Source organism: Eschrichtius robustus, chromosome 11, assembly GCF_028021215.1.
Source record: "Eschrichtius robustus isolate mEscRob2 chromosome 11, mEscRob2.pri, whole genome shotgun sequence".
Lineage (NCBI taxonomy): Eukaryota > Metazoa > Chordata > Mammalia > Artiodactyla > Eschrichtiidae > Eschrichtius > Eschrichtius robustus.
The window spans coordinates 63,736,358-63,759,582 of NC_090834.1; the positions used below are offsets into that span (position 1 = coordinate 63,736,358).

The 23,225-nt window shown below is 37.5% G+C and overlaps 1 protein-coding gene across 3 annotated transcripts in view; it reads left to right on the forward strand.

Moving 5' to 3' along the window:
- RRM1 (ribonucleotide reductase catalytic subunit M1) overlaps positions 1-23,225 on the forward strand; it is a 42,806-nt gene that overhangs the window by 14,353 nt on the left and 5,228 nt on the right. For 2 of the 3 annotated variants that reach the window (XM_068554958.1, XM_068554959.1), the window contains 12 exons: positions 4,390-4,490; positions 6,239-6,298; positions 7,149-7,188; positions 7,450-7,612; positions 12,067-12,208; positions 14,216-14,299; positions 15,710-15,871; positions 16,249-16,328; positions 16,991-17,192; positions 19,654-19,803; positions 20,010-20,231; positions 21,972-22,048. In XM_068554958.1, the coding sequence (XP_068411059.1) occupies positions 4,390-4,490; positions 6,239-6,298; positions 7,149-7,188; positions 7,450-7,612; positions 12,067-12,208; positions 14,216-14,299; positions 15,710-15,871; positions 16,249-16,328; positions 16,991-17,192; positions 19,654-19,803; positions 20,010-20,231; positions 21,972-22,048 (1,483 nt within the window). The remainder of the gene's footprint in view (positions 1-4,389; positions 4,491-6,238; positions 6,299-7,148; positions 7,189-7,449; positions 7,613-12,066; positions 12,209-14,215; positions 14,300-15,709; positions 15,872-16,248; positions 16,329-16,990; positions 17,193-19,653; positions 19,804-20,009; positions 20,232-21,971; positions 22,049-23,225) is intronic. The other variant, XM_068554960.1, reaches the window with a different exon arrangement.

Sequence of the window (23,225 nt, forward strand, 5' to 3'; positions counted from 1 at the left end):
CTTATGCTGCATCCCATAGGTTTTGAGTCGTCGTGTCTCCATTGTCATTTGTTTCTAGGTATTTTTTGATTTCCCCTTTGATTTCTTCAGTGATCACTTCGTTATTAAGTAGTGTATTGTGTAGCCTCCATGTGTTTGTATTTTTTACAGATCTTTTCCTGTAATTGATATCTAGTCTCATAGCGTTGTGGTCGGAAAAGATACTTGATACGATTTCAATTTTCTTAAATTTACCAAGGCTTGATTTGTGTCCCAAGATATGATCTATCCTGGAGAATGTTCCATGAGCACTTGAGAAAAATGTGTATTCTGTTGTTTTTGGGTGGAATGTCCTATAAATATCAATTAAGTCCATCTTGTTTAATGTATCATTTAAAGCTGTGTTTCCTTATTTATTTTCATTTTGGATGATCTGTCCATTGGTGAAAGTGGGGTGTTAAAGTCCCCTACTATGATTGTGTTACTGTTGATTTCCCCTTTTATGGCTGTTAGTGTTTACCTTATATATTGAGTTGCTCCTATGTTGGGTGCATAAATATTTACAATTGTTATACCTTCTTCTTGGATCGATCCCTTGATCATTATATAGTGTCCTTCTTTGTCTCTTGTAATAGTCTTTATTTTAAAGCCTATTTTGTCTGATATGAGAATTGCTACTCCAGCTTTCTTTTGATTTCTATTTGCATGGAATATCTTTTTCCATCCCCTCACTTTTCAGTCTGTATGTGTCTCTAGGTCTGAAGTGGGTCTCTTGTAGACAGCATATATATGGGTCTTGTTTTTGTATCCATTCAGCCAGTCTGTGTCTTTTGGTGGGAGCATTTAATCCATTTACATTTAAGGTAATTATCAATATCTATGTTCCTATTCCCATTTTCTTAAATGTTTTGGGTTTGTTATTGTAGGTGTTTTCCTTCTCTTGTGTTTCTTGCCTAGAGAAGTTCCTTTAGCATTTGTTGTAAAGCTGGTTTGGTAGTGCTGGACTCTCTCAGCTTTTGCTTGTCTGTAAAGGTTTTAATTTCTCCATCAAATCTGAATGAGATCCTTGCTGGGTAGAGTAATCTTGGTTGTAGGTTTTTCTCCTTCATGACTTTAAGTATATCCTGCCACTCCCTTCTGGCTTGCAGAGTTTCTTCTGAAAGATCAGCTGTTAACCTTATGGGGATTCCCTTGTGTGTTATTTGTTGTTTTTCCCTTGCTGCTTTTAATATGTTTTCTTTATATTTAATTTTTGATAGTTTGATTAATATGTGTCTTGGTGTGTTTCTCCTTGGATTTATCCTGTATGGGACTCTCTGTGCTTCCAGGACTTGATTAACTATTTCCTTTCCCATATTAGGGAAGTTTTCAACTATAATCTCTTCAAATATTTTCTCAGTCCCTTAATTTTTCTCTTCTTCTTCTGGGACCCCTATAATTCGAATGTTGGTGCGTTTAATGTTGTCCCAGAGGTCTCTGAGACTGTCCTCAGTTCTTTTCATTCTTTTTTCTTTATTCTGCTCTGCAGTAGTTATTTCCACTATTTTATCTTCCAGGTCACTTATCCGTTCTTCTGCCTCAGTTATTCTGCTATTGATCCCGTCTAGAGTATTTTTAATTTCATTTATTGTGTTTTTCATCGTTTCTTGGTTCCCCTTTAGTTCTTCTACGTCCTTGTTAAATGTTTCTTGCATTTTGTCTATTCTATTTCCAAGATTTTGGATCATCTTTACTATCATTATTCTGAATTCTTTTTCAGGTAGACTGCCTATTTCCTCTTCATTTGTTAGGTCTGGTGTGTTTTTACCTTGCTCCTTCATCTGCTGTGTGTTTTTCTGTCTTCTCATTTTGCTTATCTTACTGTGTTTGGGGTCTCCTTTTCACAGGCTGCAGGTTTGTAGTTCCCGTTGTTTTTGGTATCTGTCCCCAGTGGCTAAGGTTGGTTCAGTGGGTTGTGTAGGCTTCCTGGTGGAGGGGACTAGTGCCTGAGCTCTGGTGGATGAGGCTGGATCTTGTCTTTCTGGTGGGCACGTCCACGTCTGGTGGTGTGTTTTGGGGTGTCTGTGGCCTTATTATGATTTTAGGCAGCCTCTCTGCTAATGGATGGGGCTGTGTTCCTGTCTTGCTAGTTGTTTGGCGTAGGGTGTCCAGCACTGTAGCTTGCCGGTCGTTGAGTAGAGCTGGGTCTTGGCGTTGAGATGGAGATCTCTGGGAGATTTCCGCCGTTTGATATTACGTGGAGCTGGGAGGTCTCTTGTGGACCAGTGTCCTGAACTTGGCTCTTCCACCTCAGAGGCACAGCCCTGATGCCTGGCTGGAGCACCAAGAGCCTTTCATCCACATGGCTCAGAATAAAAGGGAGAAAAAATAGAAAGAAAGAAAGAAAGAAAGAGGATAAAATAAAATAAAGCTATTATAATAAAAAATAAGAAAAAAATTATTAAGAAAAAATTTATTAAGAAAAAAATTATTTTAAATTTTTTAAATAAATATTAATTTTTATAATAAAAAATAAAATTATTAAGTAACAAATTTATGAAGAAAAAAATTTTTTAATTTTTTAAAATAAAAAATATGAAAAAACTTATTACGAAAAAAATTTTTTTAATTTTTAAAAATAGAAAATAAGGAAAAAATTATTAAGAAAACATTTATTAAGAAAAGAAATTTTTTAAGTACAAAAAAAAAAAAAAATGGACAGACCAAACCCTAGGACAAATGGTGAAAGCAAAGCTATACAAAGTCTCACCCAGAAGCATACACATATACACTCGCAAAAAAAGGAAAAGGGGAAAAATTAATATATCCTGCTCCCAAAGTCCACCTCCTGAATTTGGGATGATTCGTTGTCTATTCAGGTATTCCACAGATGCAGGTACATCAAGTTGTTTGTGGAGCTTTAATCCGCTGCTTCTGAGGCTGCTGGGAGAGATTTCCGTTTCTCTTCTTTGTTCGCACAGCTCCTGGGGTTCAGCTTTGGATTTGGCCCCGTCTCTGCGTGTAGGTCGCCTGAGGGCGTCTGTTCTTCGCTCACACAGAACGGGGTTAAAGGAGCAGCTGCTTCGGGGGCTCTGGCTCACTCAGGCGTGGGGGAGGGAGGGGTACGGAGGCGGGGCGAGCCTGCGGCGGCAGAGGCCGGTGTGACGTTGCAGCAGCCTGAGGCGCGCTGTGCGTTCTCCCGGGGAAGTTGTCCCTGGATCACGGGAGCCTGGCAGTGGCGGGCTGCACAGGCTCCCGGGAGGGGAGGTGTGGAGAGTGACCTGTGCTCGCACACAGGCTTCTTGGTGGCAGCAGCAGCAGCCTTAGCGTCTCATGCCCGTCTCTGGGGTCTGCGCTGATAGCCGCGGCTCGCGCCCGTGTCTGGAGCTCCTTTAAGCAGCGCTCTTAATCCCCTCTCCTCACGCACCAGGAAACAAAGAGGCAAGAAAATGTCTCTTGCCTCTTGGCAGCTGCAGACTTTTTCCTGGACTCCCTCCCGGCTAGCTGTGGTGCGCTAACCCCTTCAGGCTGTGTTCACGCCGCCAACCCCAGTCCTCTCCCTGGGATCCGACCGAAGCCTGAGCCTCAGCTCCCAGCCCCCGCCCGCCCCGGCGGGGGAGCAGACAAGCCTGTCGGGCTGGCGAGTGCTGGTCGGCGCCGAGCCTCTGTGCGGGAATCTCTCCGCTTTGCCCTCCGCACCCCTGTGGCTGCGCTCTCCTCCGTGGCTCCGAAGCTTTCCCCCCTCCGCCACCCGCAGTCTCTGCCCACGAATGGGCTCCTAGTGTGTGGAAACCTTTCCTCCTTCACAGCTCCCTCCCACTGGTGCAGGTCCTGTCCCTATTCTTTTGTCTCTGTTATTTCTTTTTTCTTTTGCCCTACCCAAGTACGTGGGGAGTTTCTTGCCTTTTGGGAGGTCTGACGTCTTCTGCCAGCATTCAGTGGGTGTTCTGTAGGAGCAGTTCCACGTGTAGATGTATTTCTAATGTATCTGTGGGAAGGAAGGTGATCTCCGCGTCTTACTCTTCCGCCATCTTGCCCAGACCCCCAGGTTTTGAATTTTAAGTTGAGTTTCTGTTTTGTTAGGATAAAAAAAAACTTGAGAAGAGGTTATAATTTCTGTTTTTCTTTATTTTCAACCAGTAATTCTCAATGGGGTTATATGTCAGAATCATCTGGCAGTCTTTTTCAAACTACAGGAGCCTATGCTCACTCTAACTCTGGAAGTTTGTTTCCTTATTTAGCTTATAAATATATAAATTTCCTTATATGTTTATTAAACGTGTGTATGTTCATTGAGCACTTTCTGTGCTAGGTACTAAGGTGGGTTGGGATGAAAAACGGTTGAGAACCACTGTTTTTAACTGTTACCTGAAGATTGAATTAGCTGTTAAGTGATTTTGATATTTTAATTTTCTGTTGTTTTGTTTTTAGATGTAATGGAAGACCTCTTCAACTACATAAATCCACATAATGGCAAACACTCTCCCATGGTGGCCAAGTCAACAGTGGATATTGTTTTGGCCAATAAAGATGTATGTATAATGCTTTTCTGGTGAAAAATTTTTTATAGATTCTTTTTTTTTAAGACAATAAGGACATTTTTAGAAATTTAAACACTACAAGAGATAGAGATAAAAAGTAATTCTTTCTGCTTCTCTGAATCCTTGTTTTCCTCTCTGGAAACAACAACATTTTGTCATTTTAAAATGTATTTTTCCAGAGCTGTTCTATAATACACGTATGTGTACCTTTATTTTTCCTTTTAGTGGTAGTGTACTGTGCATACTATTCTTTCTGTTACTTTTTCACTTGCAAGTATATCTTAGAGATAGTTCTTTATTAGCATTTATGAATTACCTGCGTAGAATTCCATTCTATAGCTGTATCATCATTATACATATATGTAAGAATTGCTCTAGTGATGAATATTTGTTTTCCATTTTTCGCTGCAGTGAATATCCTTGTATGGTAGTGCTTTACTCGTAGATGTGTGTATCGGTAAGGTAAATCCCTTAAGTGGAATTGCTGAGCCAAAGAGTATGTACATTTAAAATTTTAATAGACATTGCCAAACTGACATCCAAAAAGGTGGTTCAGGTAAAATTTTGAAAGATCTTCTTGCTCAGCAACTTAAAAATTATCTATTTGTGTTTCAACCCCTTTCTTAACTACAACCCAGAGAACAGAAGGGAAAAGATGGGTCGGTCCAGCCAGCCCCTTTGCACACAGGATTTATTTACCATCGATATCTACACAGATTAGAAACCACTTTTAACTGTAGGTAATAGAATGATTAGTCAGCTGTCTCTAAATAGGTATCTGATGTTAAAGAGACTGAGAGAAAACTGAGTTGTGTGTTGTTCATATGTATAATCTTGAAGACAGGTGAAAAACAAAAATAAAACGACAACAGCAAAAACCTGTATCTAAAAAATAAATATTGATAATCAAGTATTTCAGTTCTCCATTATTCATGCAAGGCCCCTACCTGTCTTTGGCAGCAAAGATGCCCTTAAAAATTTAAGAGGAAGGGAAGAGTTTTGTATAGATTTTTCAAGTCCTTGGACATGGATCCTTATATGGAAACACTGATAGTATTTTGAAAGACTGGCTCCACATTTCTCCATCCAAAATGATTATTTGTACCTAATTGCTTTTGTTTTCTTCAAACGGCTCTATAGCCTACAAAAGCTTGTAACAATGGCCAGTTCTGCTTTAAAATATTACTGTCACAGCAGTAGTTTGTTTAAAACCTGTTAAAGGACCATGGATTTGATGAGCCTTAGAATTAACGTAATTATTTATCTTATATATTGTTATGTGCAGTTTAAAATGGAAGATAAAAATACATATTAGTAATTATGTGGCTCCAATACTTTTGGAGTAATAGCTAATCTAAAAACATGTTTAAGGGTGATAATATAGTCCCTTTTATGCTCATGTTCTTTCCCTCTTTAGAGATGTACTGTAAACATAATAGGGAAAGTTTGGAAAGTCACATATATATTTTTACTTATATACAACTTATACTTACAAGTTTTCTTCTGATCTTTTAATGTACATGTTTTTAAACCTAATTAGGATGCTCAATTTATATAATTTCTTTTTTTCTTGACATCAGGTATGGATTTCTATTCTACAACAGTAATACTTAGTGTTATCTCTTTTATATTCTATGTCAATTTTAGTTCTGGAGTCAGGGCTGAAAGATACTAGAGTTTGTGAAAATAAGTCTAATTATCTTAATTATGGGTTTGTTTGTTTTTTTTACCTTCACCAGCGCCTGAATTCTGCCATTATCTATGACCGAGATTTCTCTTATAATTACTTTGGCTTTAAGGTAAATAATGGGTTTCAAATAAGTGGGAATTCCTCCTTGAATCAGGAAATACAGGTTTTTGTTTATGTTTTAGTGATACAATTATAGAGGTAGTAATTTGTTGGGAGTTGGGGGACCTGTGGGATTAGTGGGGTTAGGTTGGTGGTGGTTGTTTGAATTACAGAAAGATAGCTTATTCATTTGCAATTTTCAAATTTTCCAAATATTACTTCTGGATACCTTTGGAGTTATGCAGATAATTTGCCAGAATGATTCCATATTCTACTGTTTATGCAACAACTGTTTATTGAATTCCTACTATGTGCCAAGTGCTTTTCTAGGTACTTTTGTGTTGATAAACAGTATTATGTAGTGATTGAGAACATGAATGTAGGTGTCAGACCACCTGGATTCAAATCTCTGCTCCATTTCTTATTAGCAAGATACTTAATCTCTCTGTCCTCAGTTTCCTCACCTTTAGAATGGGGATAATAATAAAATTTCAACAGCAAATTCTCTTGAGGAGTGAGTGTGTGTGTTGCTTTGATCAGTGCCTAGCCTGTTATAAGCACTTCATAAATGTTAACCATTATGATGTGGTGATGAATACTACAACTTCTGCTATTAACATTATACGTATTAATATAGAGCTGGCTTTTTCCAGAAATTTTCAGGCAGTCTTTTCCAAAACAAATAGCCAATTGATAATGTTCCAAGCTAAAGCTAGTAAAACGAAATATGCTATTCTTGTCATTTAAGATTATATTAAAAACGGAGAAGATTTAAATAGATTGCCTTATTGTGAATGATATATCTACTATGTCTTTAAAAACTATGCTCTGGAAGTTTTTTGTTGTTTTGCTTTTTCTAGACGCTGGAGCGATCCTATTTGTTGAAGATCAGTGGAAAAGGTGAGACATTAATGTGTTTGTGTGTTACATCTTCTATTCATTATATTGAAAATAGAGCTTTGAGCTATTAGCCTTAACACTTCTATTTAAACTCTAAATAACATTTTAAACTTTAGGTTTAGTTTATGAATAATTTTGCTGCTTATTGGTGTAAAATTTTTAAAATTGCCTTTTGGTGTTCCTTTTTTTGACTCAAGTACATATCTCAGCCTAGTTTTTCTGACATGTCCCATTATGTGAAAATTCCTCTTTTGTTTTTAGTGGCTGAAAGACCACAGCATATGTTGATGAGGGTATCTGTGGGCATTCACAAAGAAGATATTGATGCTGCTATAGAAACATACAACCTTCTTTCTGAGAAGTGGTTTACCCATGCCTCTCCCACTCTCTTCAATGCTGGCACCAACCGCCCACAACTTTCTAGGTATGCGTCATCTATAGTCGCTTTTAATGTTCTGAAATGCTTTTGCTAGGGAAATAAACCTTGACCTGAAGAAACTAGGCAGTTCCTCACATAAAAATTAATTTGATATACATTTAATCACTCCTGTTCTGATTAAATGAGATTTACTTTCTGGAAAGCTCTCTTACTGCAATGTGGTAAATGAATTGAAGAGAGACAAATGCCGATAATGAAATTTTAAACATGATTGTGGTGATGGTTGTACAACTCTGTGAATATACTAAAAACCATTAATTGTACACTTTAAATGGGGAGTTGTATGGTATGTGAATTATATCTCAATAAAGCTTTTTTTTTTAAAGTAGATACTGACAGTAATTAGAAGACTCTAATCGTAGTCTGTATGAGAGATTATGGTATTTTGGGTTAGGGAGGTGAAAGTAGAGATTGAGAGAAATAGACAAATTCAGGAAATTTGGGAGGTAAAATTGATAGAATTTGATGATTTGGATATGAGTCAAGAGTGGTTCCTGAGTTTATGGGTAGAGTAACAGGATTTATTACGGTGCCATTTTCTGAGAAAGGAAACACTGGAATGGAGTCTGGTAATTTGTAAAAAAAAAAAAAAAAAAAAAGACTAATACACTAATACACCCTAAGCAAGTTTGTTTATCCAAGGAACTCAAGGATATGCGAACATCAAAAGGTGTATTAGGGCTTCCCTGGTGGCGCAGTGGTTAAGAATCTGCCTGCCAATACAGGGGACACGGGTTCGAGCCCTGGTCCGGGAAGATCCCACATGCTGTGGAGCAACTAAGCCCATGTGCTGCCACTACTGAGTCCATGCGCCACAACTACTGAGCCTGCATGCCACAACTACTGGAGCCCGTGCTCCGCAACAAGAGAAGCCACTGCAATGAGAAGCCCGTGCACCACAATGAAGAGTAGCCCCTGCTAGCTGCAACTAGAGAAAGCCCGCGTGCAGGAACAAAGACCCAATGCAGCCAAAAATAAATAAATAAAATAAATAAATTTATATTTTAAAAAAAGTGTATTAATGTAATTCATTGCACTAACATTTTATATCATTTAATACTTTCATAATAAAAACACTAGCAAAATAGATATAGAAAATAACTTCCTTTATTTGGTAAAAGATAATCCACTAAAAACTTAGATCTATTGGACCTCTGTTTTCAGCATTGTAGTGGAGGCCTGAGCCAGCATTGTAAGATAAGAAAAAAAAAGATTGGAAATGAGGGAACGAAACTGTAATGATTCCTGAAGAGCATCTACAGACAAATTATTAGAATTAAAAAGATTTCAGCAGAATATCTGGATGTAAATTCAACATAAATTAATCAGTTGAGTGTCTGTACTTTAGCTGTTAGAAGATTTAAGTTTAAAACATATCATAATACTGGAAGGTACGCAAGAATAAATCTAATGAAAGGTGTGTAAGGCTTTTAAGGAAAAAATTCTAAAATGTAATTGAAGGACGTTAAAAAACAAATGGAGAGTGATCTTACATTCATAAACGGATTTAATATTGTAACAATGTCAGTTTTTCCCAAGTTAATCTATAGTTTCAGTGTAATTCCAGTCACAATTTCAACATGCTGATTCTAAAATTTATATGGAAGAGCAAAAGGCTAAGAATAATCTAGTGCTGCTCAAAGATATCAGGTCCTAATCCCTGGAACCTGTAAATGTTACTTTATAAGGAAACCAGTCTTTGCAGTTATGATTAAGAAAGATCTTGACATAGGGAGATTATCCTGAATTATTCAGGTGGGCCCTGAATCCAGTAAAAATATCCTTATAAGAGAGAGGTTGAGGGAGATATGATACATACAGAAGAAAAGAAGACAGTGTGTAGATAGAGGCAAATTGGAGTGATGGGGCTACAAGCAAAGGAGCCACCAGAAACTGGAAGAGGCAAGGAATATATCCTCCCCTAGAGCCTCTGGAGGAATGTTCTTGATTTTGACCCAGTGAAACTGATGTTGAACTTCTGGCCTCCTGAACTGTGAGAGAATAAATTTCTATATTAAGCCACTGAGTTAGTGGTATTTGTTAGGACAGCTACAGGAAACTAATATAAATAGCAAGATGGTTTTGAAGAAAAAGTCCTACCAGATTTCAAGACCACTATAAACGCATGGTTTGTCTATCCCAGAGTAAATACCATACTTTATGATATTTACTCTGGGATAGTGTAGTATTTGCTCTGGCCACTGGAACATAACAGAGAGCTCAAAAAGAGATTCAGGCTTATATGGGAACTTGATGAATAACAGGGTGTCATTGCATTTCATTGGGAAAACAGTGCTAAGGAAATTGGTTATCCTATGGGGAAAAGTATAATTAGATTTCCCTTCTTCATGCCATATATAGAAATAAATTCAAGAGAATGTGAAAGTAAAATCTTTTAGAAGAACATATAGAGAAAATAAATATTTTCCTCCCCAACTTTTTAACATGAATTTCAAACATTCAGAAAATTTAAAGAAAAGGACAGTGAACTCCACCCATACACTCACTTCTGCCTAGATAAAAAAAATTACTGGGGCTTCCCTAGTGGCGCAGTGGTTGAGAATCTGCCTGCCAATGCAGGGGACACGGGTTCGAGCCCTGGTCTGGGAAGATCCCACATGCCATGGAGCAACTGGGCCCGTGAGCCACAACTACTGAGTGCGCGTCTGGAGCCTGTGCTCCGAAACAAGAGAGGCCGTGATAGTGAGAGGCCCGCGCACCGCGATGAAGAGTGGCCCCCGCTTGCCGCAATTAGAGAAAGCCCTCGCACAGAAACGAAGACCCAACACAGTCAAAAATAAGTAAATTTAAAAAAAATTACTAACATTTTGTCATATATATGTATTTTTTATCTTTAAAATTAAAACAAAATTTTTTTTGGCTGAGTCATTTGAAAGTGAGCTTCAGACATGACTATCAACTTACATCTTGGTAGATTATATATGACCTCAGAGTAGTGAAGGATTTCTTAAAATAGATATAATAAGCAAACAATATAAAGGAAAATTTGACTACACTAAAATTTAAAACTTCTGTGAACCAAATACCGTGAAAAAAGTTTCAGACTGGGAGAAGATATTTGCAATGTATGTTAACTGTTGAAGGATTATAAGAAAGACACAAAACCAAATAGAAACATGGGCTAATTTGTGGAAGAAACTGATTGGCTAATAAACACGTGAGATGATGATAAACTTTGCTGGTGATTAAGAAAATGAAAGTTAACATCATAATGAGATATTTCATACCCAACAGATTGATACAAATTAAAAGGCTGATAATAGTAAGTATTGGTAAGAATGTGGAGCATAGGGAACTCTCATGCATTGCTAGATGGAGTATACTTACCCATTCACTTTGGAGAATGGGAACACATGCATATCTTTTGACCCAGAAATTCCTCTCCTAGGTTTATACCCTATAGAAATCCTTAGACATAAGCACAAGGAGATAATGTTTAAGAACTTTCACAGCAGCATTGTTTAGAATAGCAAACAAATTGGAAATAATCCAAATGTCCACCAGCAGGCAAATGGACAAATATATTGGTATATTCATACAATGGAATACCTTACAGCAGTGAAAATAAACTAGTCCTATATGTATCAGTAGGAATGAATCTCTAACAGTATTGAGTTAAATAAAAGCGGGTTACAGAAAGATAAATTAATATGGAACCAGAAATTTAAAAAATGTGGAACATATGTCAATGCTAAAAGAACGTAGAAAGGCATGGAAATGGTATATGATTGTAATTAGGTTATATTTGTAGTATCTTATTTCTTGAGGTAGGTGGTAAATACAAAGTATATGTTATATTTTTCTCTATACCTTTCTGAATATCTGAATATTTAATAGAAAAAGTCAACAGAGTCCATCTGATTGGTTGAATATTTAAGTTAGTGAAGGGATCATTGGAAGACTAAGGTTCCTGGGGTAGGAGGATAAGATCCAAAGCACAGGTAGAACGGTTGTCTTCAAAAAGACTGTAAGGAAGCTAAATTTTGATGGACATACCAAATTTGGTTCAGTATTGGATAGGTGGGGTTTTTTTCATAAATGTTTAATTTTTCTTGGCTTACTAATAGGTTGAAAAGGTGTTATGTATGCTTAGGAATTTACATGAGAAAATGTTATAATGGCACATTTGCAGTCTGGTGAACATGGAAGCTAATATTTTTAGACTTATCTCTAAGCCTTCCTTCCAGGAAGGCTTCTAGGGTAGGCAGCAAGGTGATTTTAAAACAATATATGTTGATATATCTTATTGTGTCATATCCAGTAAAAAGTTTTGTTTTTTTTCCTTCTAAAAACCCCTAGGAATTTTGTAAGCTTCAAATTGTTTATTTGCCTAACTTACTGTCTTTGGATTATATAGTCAGTTTTTGAGTCTGCTTTGCTTCGGTTCCTTGCTGAGTTGTGACTTTTTTCCCCTGTAGCTGTTTCCTTCTGAGTATGAAAGATGATAGCATTGAAGGCATTTATGACACTCTAAAGCAGTGTGCATTGATATCCAAGTCGGCTGGGGGAATTGGTGTTGCTGTGAGTTGTATTCGAGCTACTGGCAGCTACATTGCTGGGGTAAGCCTCTGTTGTGTGACTAAAAATGTATAGGCTTGGGCTTCCCTGGTGGCGCAGTGGTTGAGAACCTGCCTGCCAATGCAGGGGACACGGGTTCGAGCCCTGGTCTGGGGAGATCCCACATGCCGCGGAGCAACGAAGCCCGTGTGCCACAACTACTGAGCCTGCGCGTCTGGAGCCTGTGCTCCGCAGCAAGAGAGGCCGCGATAGTGAGAGGCCCGCGCACCGCGATGAAGAGTGGCCCCCTCTTGCCGCTTGCCGCAACTAGAGAAAGCCCTCGCACAGAAACGAAGACCCAACACAGCCAAAAATAAATAAATAGATAAATAAATTAAAAAAAATAAATAAAAATGTATAGGCTTAGAGAGATTCAGGTCCATAAGCAACCAGGCTTGTGATTGAGAGGGCATTTGCTCGGGCTTGGGAGACCTGGATTTCTGTTAATTACTTACTGGCTGTGTGACTTAGACTGAGTAATTTCACTACTTCTGGTCTCATTTTCATCTGTCTTATCAGAGGTTGATTAGATGGTCTCTAGGGTCAGATTTTGGAATCCTGATTTATTTTAGCAATAATGATAGCATTATTATTATTCATTGCTCACTACATGCTGAATCTGTTATAAAAGTTTTATGTGAATTACACATTTAACCCTTACTACAGCCTTATGAGATAGATATCATTACAGACACAGTAAACTTTATTCCTTACAGTAACTTTGTGAGTATAGCCACAAAGTCTTCATTTGATAAGTGAGGAAGCTGAAGCTTAGAAAGTTAAATTACTTCCAGAGATTAGTCACTTAATATGTGATAGAGCCAAGATTCAAGCTTTAAACATTGTCGGTTTATGAGGTAAATTTCATCTCTTCTAGTTCACTGTTCACTGGGAGTCAAGATCATGGTTTTGAGTAGAATCTAAAAAATAATACAAATGGATGCATATGCAAAACAGAAACAGACTCACAGATAAAGAAAACAAACTTGTGGTTACTGAAGGGGAGCGAGAAGGGGGGAGGGACAAATTAGGGGCATGGGATTAACAGATACAAACTGCTATATATTAAAATGTATAAGCAACCAGGATCTACTGTATAGCACAGGGAATTATACCCATTATATTGTAATAACCTATAATGGAGTATAATATGCAAAAATGCTGAATCACTGTGCTGTACACCTGAAACTAACTATTGTAAATCAACCATACTTCAATTAGAAAAAAAAAAGAAAAAAGTAGTGGTTTTGGGTAAGTCCTGGATTTAAATCCTATCTTCACTAATTACTAGTAGTGTGGCCTAGTGCAAGTTATTTTACATCTCTGTTTGTTTCCTCCTCTGTAAGGTGAAGAAAATATCTAACCCTATAGAATAAAGTTAGAGTCCAGAAGAAAACCATTCCATTATGTGGTGTTCATTATATAATAGTAGGGTGAGCCATTGCTCACTTATCTTTCTAGGCTGTTTAAAGGCTTGCCTTGGGGTTAGAAGGATTATTTTAAAAATTTGATGAGGTATCTTCTAGTCTTAGGAGTTTATGTATTTTTTTTCATCTTCATTCTAGAATCCATTTATTGCTGAGAATCTCCATTTACCTTATTGTCTTGATTTATCCATTGCATGTAATTCTTATTGTAAATTGCCTTGAATTCTTTTGCGAAAAAGTAGCGTGTTTACTCTACCCAAAGTATTTCTTTATATAATGACCTTTTGAAGGTGTGGGGTTTAAATTTAGCTATCCTGATTTTGGATTCTTTTGACTTGTAGTTGTTATTTCTCATTGTAAATTAGAGATGCCATGAAATAACTTTGTACATAATTGTGATTTATTCAGCAAAATTTTATTTTATGTTGGGCATTATGTTTTAAAAGCAGAGGGAGAGATGGGGAGCAGATGAAACTGTAGACTGGGAGAGAGTGATTTGTCCACTGTTGAACCATTTTGTTCTTTTCCTTGCTGAGCCCCCTATTTCTCCTCCAGATGCCTTTATCCTCAGTTTCTCTTTCAGACTAATGGCAATTCCAACGGTCTTGTACCGATGTTGAGAGTATATAACAACACAGCTCGATATGTGGATCAAGGTGGAAACAAGGTATGCTCTGTTACTGAAAGTCCTAGAAACCAGAACTGAAAATCTTTTCTCATATATGCTTATAATAAGATGGCTCATTGTGTATGTTTCTAACAACTTTGCCTTTTTTCCACTTTTATGATCAATTTAATGAGTATAATTTTTACTTTTAAGTGTATACACTTGAAGTATACATTTTGATGATTTTGACAGATGTATATACTTGTGTAATCACACCAGTCAAGACATAGAACATTTTCATAACCCCAACATGTTTCCTCTTGCACCTTTGTATTAATCACCCATCACTCCCACCCATACATACTTTATCCCTGGCTCCAGGCAGCCAGTGATTGAGTCAGCTGTCTTACATGACAGTTTATTTGCAAGGAATTTCTAAAGTTGTGATTCATATTGATACCTAACCTTGAAAAAGGGTTGTAATATGTTTTCTAGGTTTTTCTTTAAAAAAAGAAAACAAAAACAGAAAACAAAACTCTGTCTATTTTATAGAGGGAAAAGTAAAGTTGAGAGTATTGGATCGTTTATCCAATGTTATCAGCAGGGTAGTTTGCAACTATCTAGCCTGTCTCTTATGGATATGTAGGCATAGTAATCACCTATTAGTTTATGAATTTCCTTCTGATGCACTTAAAAAGAAATCTATGGGGACCTTGATAAGACATACCACCTTTTTGACCTTTTAAGCACAACATTATTGTCAAAGTTAAAGTGATTTTCTTTGGGCTTTACATACATGTCACATAGTGTAAAGTGAGCTGGACGACAGCTGAAGTGGAAGCTCCATCCCTAGTTCACTGTGTCATTTTGGATAAATTATTTAGTCTTTCTTTTATTTTTCTTGTATTTTTAAAATAAATTTATTTATTTATTTTTGGCTGAGTTGGGTCTTTGTTGCTGCACGCGGGCTTTCTCTAGTTGCGGCGAGTGGGGGCTACTCTTTGTTGAGGTGCGCGGGCTTCTCATTGCGGTGGCTTCTCTTGTTGCGGAGCACGGGCTCTAGGCACGCAGGCTTCAGCAGTTGTGGCTCGCGTGCTCTAGAGCGCAGGCTCAGTAGTTGTGGCTCACGGGCTTAGTTGCTCTGCGGCATGTGGGATCTTCCCGGACCAGGGCTTGAACCCTTGTCCCCTACATTGGCAGGTGGATTCTCAACCACTGCGCCACCAGGGAAGTCCTATTTAGTCTTTCTTGTTCCACATTTTCTTTATGTTAAATGTTCTTTTTTACTGCTAGAATTGTAAGAAAACTACTACTACTTTATATTTTTATAGTACTTGTATTTGTATTATCTCATTTAATTCATTAATTGTAGTGAAGATCCAAGGAGATATTATTGAAGTGCTTTGGAAAATATGAAGTTTCTTTGTTTCATTCTGATTCTGAAAAGAATGATGATTTGTTTACCATTAGCGACCTGGGGCATTTGCTATTTACCTGGAGCCTTGGCATTTAGACATCTTTGAGTTCCTTGATTTAAAGAAGAACACAGGAAAGGAAGAGCAGCGTGCCAGGGACCTTTTCTTTGCCCTTTGGATTCCGGATCTCTTCATGAAACGAGTGGAGACTAATCAGGTGAGAGATAGGTACTTGTTAGTAATAACAACTGGATTCATATAAGTTTTCTCCTCAGTCATCTTAAATCATGCTTAGGAAGAGTCCACCTATATGTTATGCAATGGAAAGGCATGCTGAACAAGTTAAGAGATGTCATTCTTGCCTTCTTGGATTTTTATTCTCTAAAGTAGATGCTATCTGACCTAAATGGTTGAAGGGTCATGAACAAACATGCAAAACTAGATGTTTGGGCCTGAGCCTAAAATTATTATTTCTAAAGCAAATTTTTAAGACAGTCTATGGAAGCCACAATATCCCTTGCAGTGTTCCTAATGGACTACGTGTGGTTGGTTATTTGAAGTTTCTTATGGTTGGTACTCTTCCTCCCTTTGTAGGACTGGTCTTTGATGTGTCCAAATGAGTGTCCTGGTCTGGATGAGGTCTGGGGAGAAGAATTTGAGAAGCTATATGAAAGGTATGGGAAAAATATGAGAATAATAATGTTTTAACTGTGTGTTTCTTTTATTTACAGGATCTAAATTTTAAAACTACGTCAGTCATTAGCCAGTTTCTAGGAATCTTGAGAAGCATCTGGAAGAGAATGTGACTAATAATTTTATTTTGGTCATGTTTTCTTCCTGAATCTTCACCAAAATTTTGGTTTGTCTTCTTTCTTAAAACTTTGGGACATGTAAATAGGTGTTCAGGTTTTTTTAATTGATCCTTTAAAAAATTAATGCAAAGAGTTATTTAGCAGGGTTATTAATTTGCTTTGTCATAAAGTACATTTGACAGAACAAGTTATGCTTTGTATAGTACACAGGAATCAAGGGCAACTGGGACACACATGTCAATAGTTCATTAAATTATAGCACAACAGTACTGCTTTAGCACAATAGCATGATTTGAGTACTTCAGGTTTTGTTCCTTTTTATTATGGAAGGTTTTGTTGATTCAGGGGGATTGGCTTGAGCCATAGTAAAATAAATATCATATTCCTAATTTCTTTCTCTTAGCAAAACTTAGTAAGAAATTTAAGAGTTTTCAATATTTTATATTTTGGTGTTTCTCTTCATGTTATCTGCAATAAAGATTTTCCTTAGGGAATATTAAAATAATACTAGCTTTGCCTTTCAGTTATGAGAAAGAGGGTCGTGTCCGCAAAGTTGTAAAAGCTCAGCAGCTTTGGTATGCCATCATTGAGTCTCAGACAGAGACAGGTACCCCGTACATGCTCTACAAAGATTCCTGTAATCGGAAGAGCAACCAGCAGAACCTAGGAACGATCAAATGCAGCAACCTGTGCACAGAAATAGTAGAGTATACCAGCAAAGATGAGGTAGGTAGAAAAACTTCTGCCTCAGGTACTGAGAGAAGAATCTTAGGAGTTTGTGAATTATTTGTGAATCCCTCACATGTTTTCCCTTGAGTTGGGTGAAGGGAGTTTTCGTAGCTTGCTGTAAGCAGAAGGGCACTAAAATAGAGATTATAAAGGAAGAGGTGTGATGTGTGCCCTTAAATATCTTTTAGTCTGAGCCATGTGGAAAAGACTGTCAATTTTTTATTTCACACATATTGTTGTAATAACCTTTACTTGAGAAAAATGGCAATATATAGTTATTTAGGTTAGGGTTAGGACAAACACAGTAACGTGTTAGGGTGCTCATTCAGTTTAAAGTATGTAAGCGTGAGAGAGTCCTTTCAGTGAATGGTGAGAAGGAGTTCTCATCTCAGATCTTTAAGGTGATTCACAGAAGAGGCAAGGCTAGAAATGAGGCATAGATTTGGATATTTTAAAAAGAAATTTATGGAAAAGCTTTCCATTTGGGAAGAACTGCCTGTATGACAGATCAGAGACAGGGATAGGTTTTGTGCAGTGAGTGTAAAAGTAAGTTTGTTTTGATGGAGCAAATACATTAAGGTTTGGTGTATGGAGAGATGGCTGCAACTGGGGGAAGGGAGATAGTACATGAAAGATGGCATGTCTCAGACGCAGGAAAGCCCTTGTAGATTTCTGAAAGGAAAATAGCATCCCTAGGATGGGAAGGATGGCTCTTGCTTCTGGTTATAGAATGGCTTAGTGTGAGAAGAGGCTGGAGGTTAGTTTAAGGAGATTGTTGCGTTAGTCAGATGACAGGCAGCTTGGATATTGGACGTAAACTATGAAAATGAGGAAGAAGGAGCAGATCCCAAATTCTAGGACCTAAAAAAAACATGACAAATGAAAAGTCAGAAAGAAAATGGTGAGTGAGTTGAACATACTGCTAAGGTTGCAGTTTAATTTAACAAAGTTTACTGAGCACCAGCCATGTGTAAGACACTATACTAAGTGCTCTCTGATATAAATGAATGTGGCTCAGCCCCTGCCCTCTGGAAACTTACAATTTAGTTGGAGGAAATTGACATATACTCATGACTGTTATACAAGATAGATTATATTATAAAGAATAAAATGACCCTTTTTAAAACAAAAATCAGATCATATCATTCCTCTGCACAATACTCATCTTTGATTTTCCAACCCATCCAGAGTTCGTTCATCCTTTTTTTAAAAATTGAGATATAATTCACATACCATAAATTTCACCCTTCTAAAGTATACAATTCAGTGTTTTTTTAGTACATTCACAAGGTTGTGGAACCATCACTGATAACTAATTCCAGAACATTTTCATCACCCCAGAAAGAAACCTTGTACCCTTTAGCAGTCACTCCCTGTTCCCCTCTTCACCCAGGCCCTGGCACCGCTAACCTATTTTCTGTCTCTGGATTTGTCTATTGTAGGTATTCCATATAAATGGAATCCTATGATATTTGGTCTTTTGTGTCAGTTGTCCATGCTGTAGCATGTATCAGTACCTCGTTTCTGTCCTTATAATGCCCTGTGAGATCCTACACAACTGAGTATCCCACCTCATCTGCTCTTACTTTCCCCCTTCCTCACTGTGCTCCAGCTCTACTAATTTTATTGCTATTTCTCAAACATATCAAGCATACTCCTGTCTCAGGATTTTTGACCGTTAAAATGCTCTTCTCCCCAGGTAGCCACGTGGCTTGCTTTCTAACTTCTTCAGTTCTTTCTTCATATATCCCATTCTCAGTGAGGTCTTCCTTGACAACTCTATTTAAAAATGGCACTCCTTCCATCCTTAGCCCCAAGACTCTGATTTCTTTTCCTGCCTTATTTTTCTCCCTAGCATTTATCAGGCTTATGTGATTCAAGCTATGTTTTAAAAATGGGTACTTTGGCAACATGTGTAGAATTGAGTAGGTGTGAAGGGCATGAGGGAGTCTAGGTGAGAGGAGTTAAGGGCTGTCAGAGTCTCAATGAGGGTGAAGTAGATGTGCAGTTTGGAAGAACTTTATGCAGTGATAGAAATGTTCTGTGTTGGGTGGCTACTGAGCACATGAAATGTGACTAGTGCAATTGAGAAACTGAATTTTAAATTTCATTTAGTTTTAATCTAGTGGCTGCTGTATTGGACAGTGCACATCTACTGACAGATATATATAAAATTTTATAGCACATTGTGGCATACGTCTGGTAGTAGAGCCATGTAGTATGAAACATATGGTTCTTTCCCCATCTTACCTATTTCACTGGTGCATGTTACAGTTCACATATATGAATAGGTTTTGGGATTTAGAAATGAACTGGTGAATGATGAAGAGAGAGGAGTCAAGATAGAAATTTAAAATTTTAATGTCAGCAAGTGTTAGAGGCTTACAGAGTAGTGTCATTGACACAGTGGAAGAAATAAAAATCGTGTGACTCTTGACCCTTTTTCTTCGAATTCCAGGTTGCAGTTTGTAACTTGGCTTCCCTGGCCCTGAATATGTATGTCACATCGGAACACACATATGACTTTATGAAGTTGGCTGAAGTCACCAAAGTCATTGTCCGAAATCTGAATAAAATTATTGATATTAACTACTACCCTGTCCCAGAGGTATGAATAGATTTCTCTGCTTATTGGTAATTATTGAAATCCGAGGTGGAAGGAGTTTATCACAGTCTTCTAGTCATCATCTAAATGGTTATCATTGGAATGGTGTGAGAAAACTGAGATAAAGAGAGAGAGTGTGTCATTTGTTACAGAATGTTGCTTTTACTGTTCATTAATGTTATCTCTTCTCTAAATCTGTTGGCACGAAGGCAAGCGTATCAAATAGATGCCATCGCCCCATTGGAATTGGGGTACAAGGTCTGGCAGATGCTTTTATTCTGATGAGGTACCCTTTTGAGAGTCCGGAGGCCCAGTTATTGAATAAGCAGATCTTTGAAACCATTTATTATGGAGCCTTGGAAGCCAGCTGTGAACTGGCCAAGGAGTATGGCCCATATGAAACCTATGAGGGCTCTCCAGTCAGCAAAGGAGTAAGTATATGGATGAAGTTTCTTTTTGCCTGTGAGTTCCTATGGTAGGCTGAATGGTAGCCTTCAAAAAGATACGTTCACATCCTAATGCCTGGAACCTATGACTGTTACCTTATTTGGTTTAAAAAGGGTCTTTGCAGATGTAGTTAAGGATTTTGAGATGAGGAGATTGTCCTGGATTATCCAGGTGGGCCCTAAATCCAGTGACAGTTGTCCTTACAAGAGACACAGAGAAGAAGAGGAGGCAACACAACCATGGAGGCAGAGATCGGAGTGATGCAGCCGCAACCCAGGACTACTGAGAGCCACTGGAAGCTGGAGAGGCAAAGAGCAGAATCTCCTCCAGCCTGTGGAGGGAGTGAGGCCTTCCCAACGTATTGAGTTCGGGCTTCTGGCCTTTAGAACTATGAGAGAATAAATTTTTGTTATTTTAAGCCACTAAATTTGTGGTAATTTGTTACACCAGACAGAGTAAACTCATATGGTCCTTTTGTCCTCTGGAGTAAAAAGGATACTCTATTTAAAACTAATCATTGCTAAAATGACGTAAGAAGAATGCTAACTGTATTAGTTTTTTTTTTTTTTCTTTTTTGGCCGCGCCATGCGCAGCTTGCAGGATCTTAGTTCTCCGACCAGGGTTCGAACCAGGGCCCACAGCAGTGAAAGCGCTGAATCCTAACCACTAGACTACCAGGGAACTCCCAAGTATTAGTTTTCTATTACTAAACTTAGTGGATTAAAACAACATACATTCAGTATCAGTTTCCATGGGTCATGAGTGCAGACTTGGGTTAGCTGAGTCTTAATCTCTGGATCTCTCAAAGCTACAGTCAGGATGTTGGTAGAGGCTGTGGTCTCATCTGAGGCTCAGGGTCCTCCTCCAAGCTCACCTGGTTGTTCATTTCCTTGTAACTCTAGAACTCTTGGCATCTTGCTTCTTCAAAGCCAGTAGGAGGGAGGGTCCCTCATTTCAAGAAGAGCCCAGTCCAGTCGCCCTTTTGAGGGTTTTCATTTGTTAGGTCGGGGCCACCCAGGATAATCTCACTTTTAACTAAAAAATTAACTGATTTTCACCCTTAATTGCACCTGCAGAAACCCTTCACATTTGTCATAGTTATGTGAGTGGCATCCATCATATTTCCAGGTCCTGTATACACTGAAGGGGAGGAGAATATAATGGCCTATACCCTAGAGGGGGTGGGAATCTGGGAGCTGTCCTAGAATTCCGCCATCCACACTGCCTTCATCATGGGTAGTATGATTCTCCTCCCTGTAAAATAAGATGTTATTTTTAGTTCTCACAGTTCCTGCTGATATTTAGGAACTCTATATTGTTTGAAAATAAGTTTATTAGCTAAATAGATAGATTGAGAGGTAGATCAAGGCAGTTAAAAAAGATGAGGCTAGAGTAATTCTTTTACTGTACAAAAACAACATGCTTTCATAAATGTTAGAATTTCCTGGTTTGTAGATATGATAGGGGTCCTCTGAGAGGACTCAGCAGGGACATGGGGAAGAGGTAAGCCTTAATCAGTTTTCTTAGCCCGCTTCTAATCAATATGACTACATAGAAATTTGTCCAGGAAAGTCTCTGGTCCTTGTATTTCTTACACAGCTTTACCAAAAGACAGCATTTGTTGGGATGTAGGGGCATGGCAGTTAGTTATTTGTTTGGTTTTTGTCATAGTTTTAAATTGTCATATAATGATTTATCATAAGTTTGGGTTGTTTATTCCTTAGATTCTTCAGTATGATATGTGGAATGTTACTCCTACAAACCTGTGGGACTGGAAACTTCTCAAGGAGAAGATTGCAAAGTAAGTAGAGATGTAAAGTGGCTTTGAAGTGAGGAAGGTTCGGGTTTTCAGCCTGGTTCTTTCGAACTTAGGTATGTTATTTTAGCTTCTGAAATTCATTTTTTCTCTTTTAAATGGGACTAAAATGACCTATCCATAGAACTATTTTTTAAAAAATGCTTCCTAGGACAATATATTTTATATGTATAGTAACCTGCAAATTGCTTGGCACAATGAAAGCATTTTAATACCTGGTAGGTATTATTATTATTAGTTGATCTTGTTTTAGGGGCTTAACTACCAAGATTAGGTAATTCTTTTTCCCTTAAACCTTCATATTTCTAAGTGTGTTTGCTTTTTAAATGTTTTTCACTTTTATTTATTGCTTAACCACATTGGGCACATAAATGACTTTCAATGAATTGATTGTCATAGGACTTCATTACGGATTTTGGAAGAGCTTTTGGAGGGTTTAATGTGTTAAACTGTGTGAAAGAAAAATGTAAAAATTGAAAAATGTAGACCTTTCCAACTAATAAACATAAGAGATTTGAGTGCAGGCAGAATGTTTTGCTGAATGTTTGTCATGTCTAGGTTAATGCATATACAAAGTGTTTAATGTTTGCAGAAGGAAGCAGTAGCTTTAAAATGCTCTTTAAAATATCTATTTACCTTAAAATTGTTTTGTTACTCAAATAATACATGTTAGGTAATTTAGAAAACATACATGTGGAAAGGGAATAAAATGAAAATTATCCCAATACCATCACCCCCCAAAAAAACCTGTTTGTATCTTTTTGTCTGTCATCCTCAGACTTTCTTCTGAATGTGTGTATATGTGTATATTTACATGCAAATTCAATTTTTACAAAAATGGACCTGTACTCTATTTATTATTTTGTTTTTTCTCAAAATAATGTAGTTTAAATATTTTTTATGTATAACTTTTTAAATTTCAAAATTAATACATGAATACACATTCATTGTTAATAAAGTTCAAATATGGAAATAAAATAGAAAGTAAAAGCCCTTCTTTATACCTCTTCTGCCAACCATTTTGTCCCACAAAACAAACAAAAAAACCAACTTACTTCTTTTCTCAGAGATAACCATTGTGAATGGTGTATATTTTTCTAGACCTTTTGCAGTACATTTGCAGATACGCACACACAGTTTTATTATATAAATGAGATCAAAC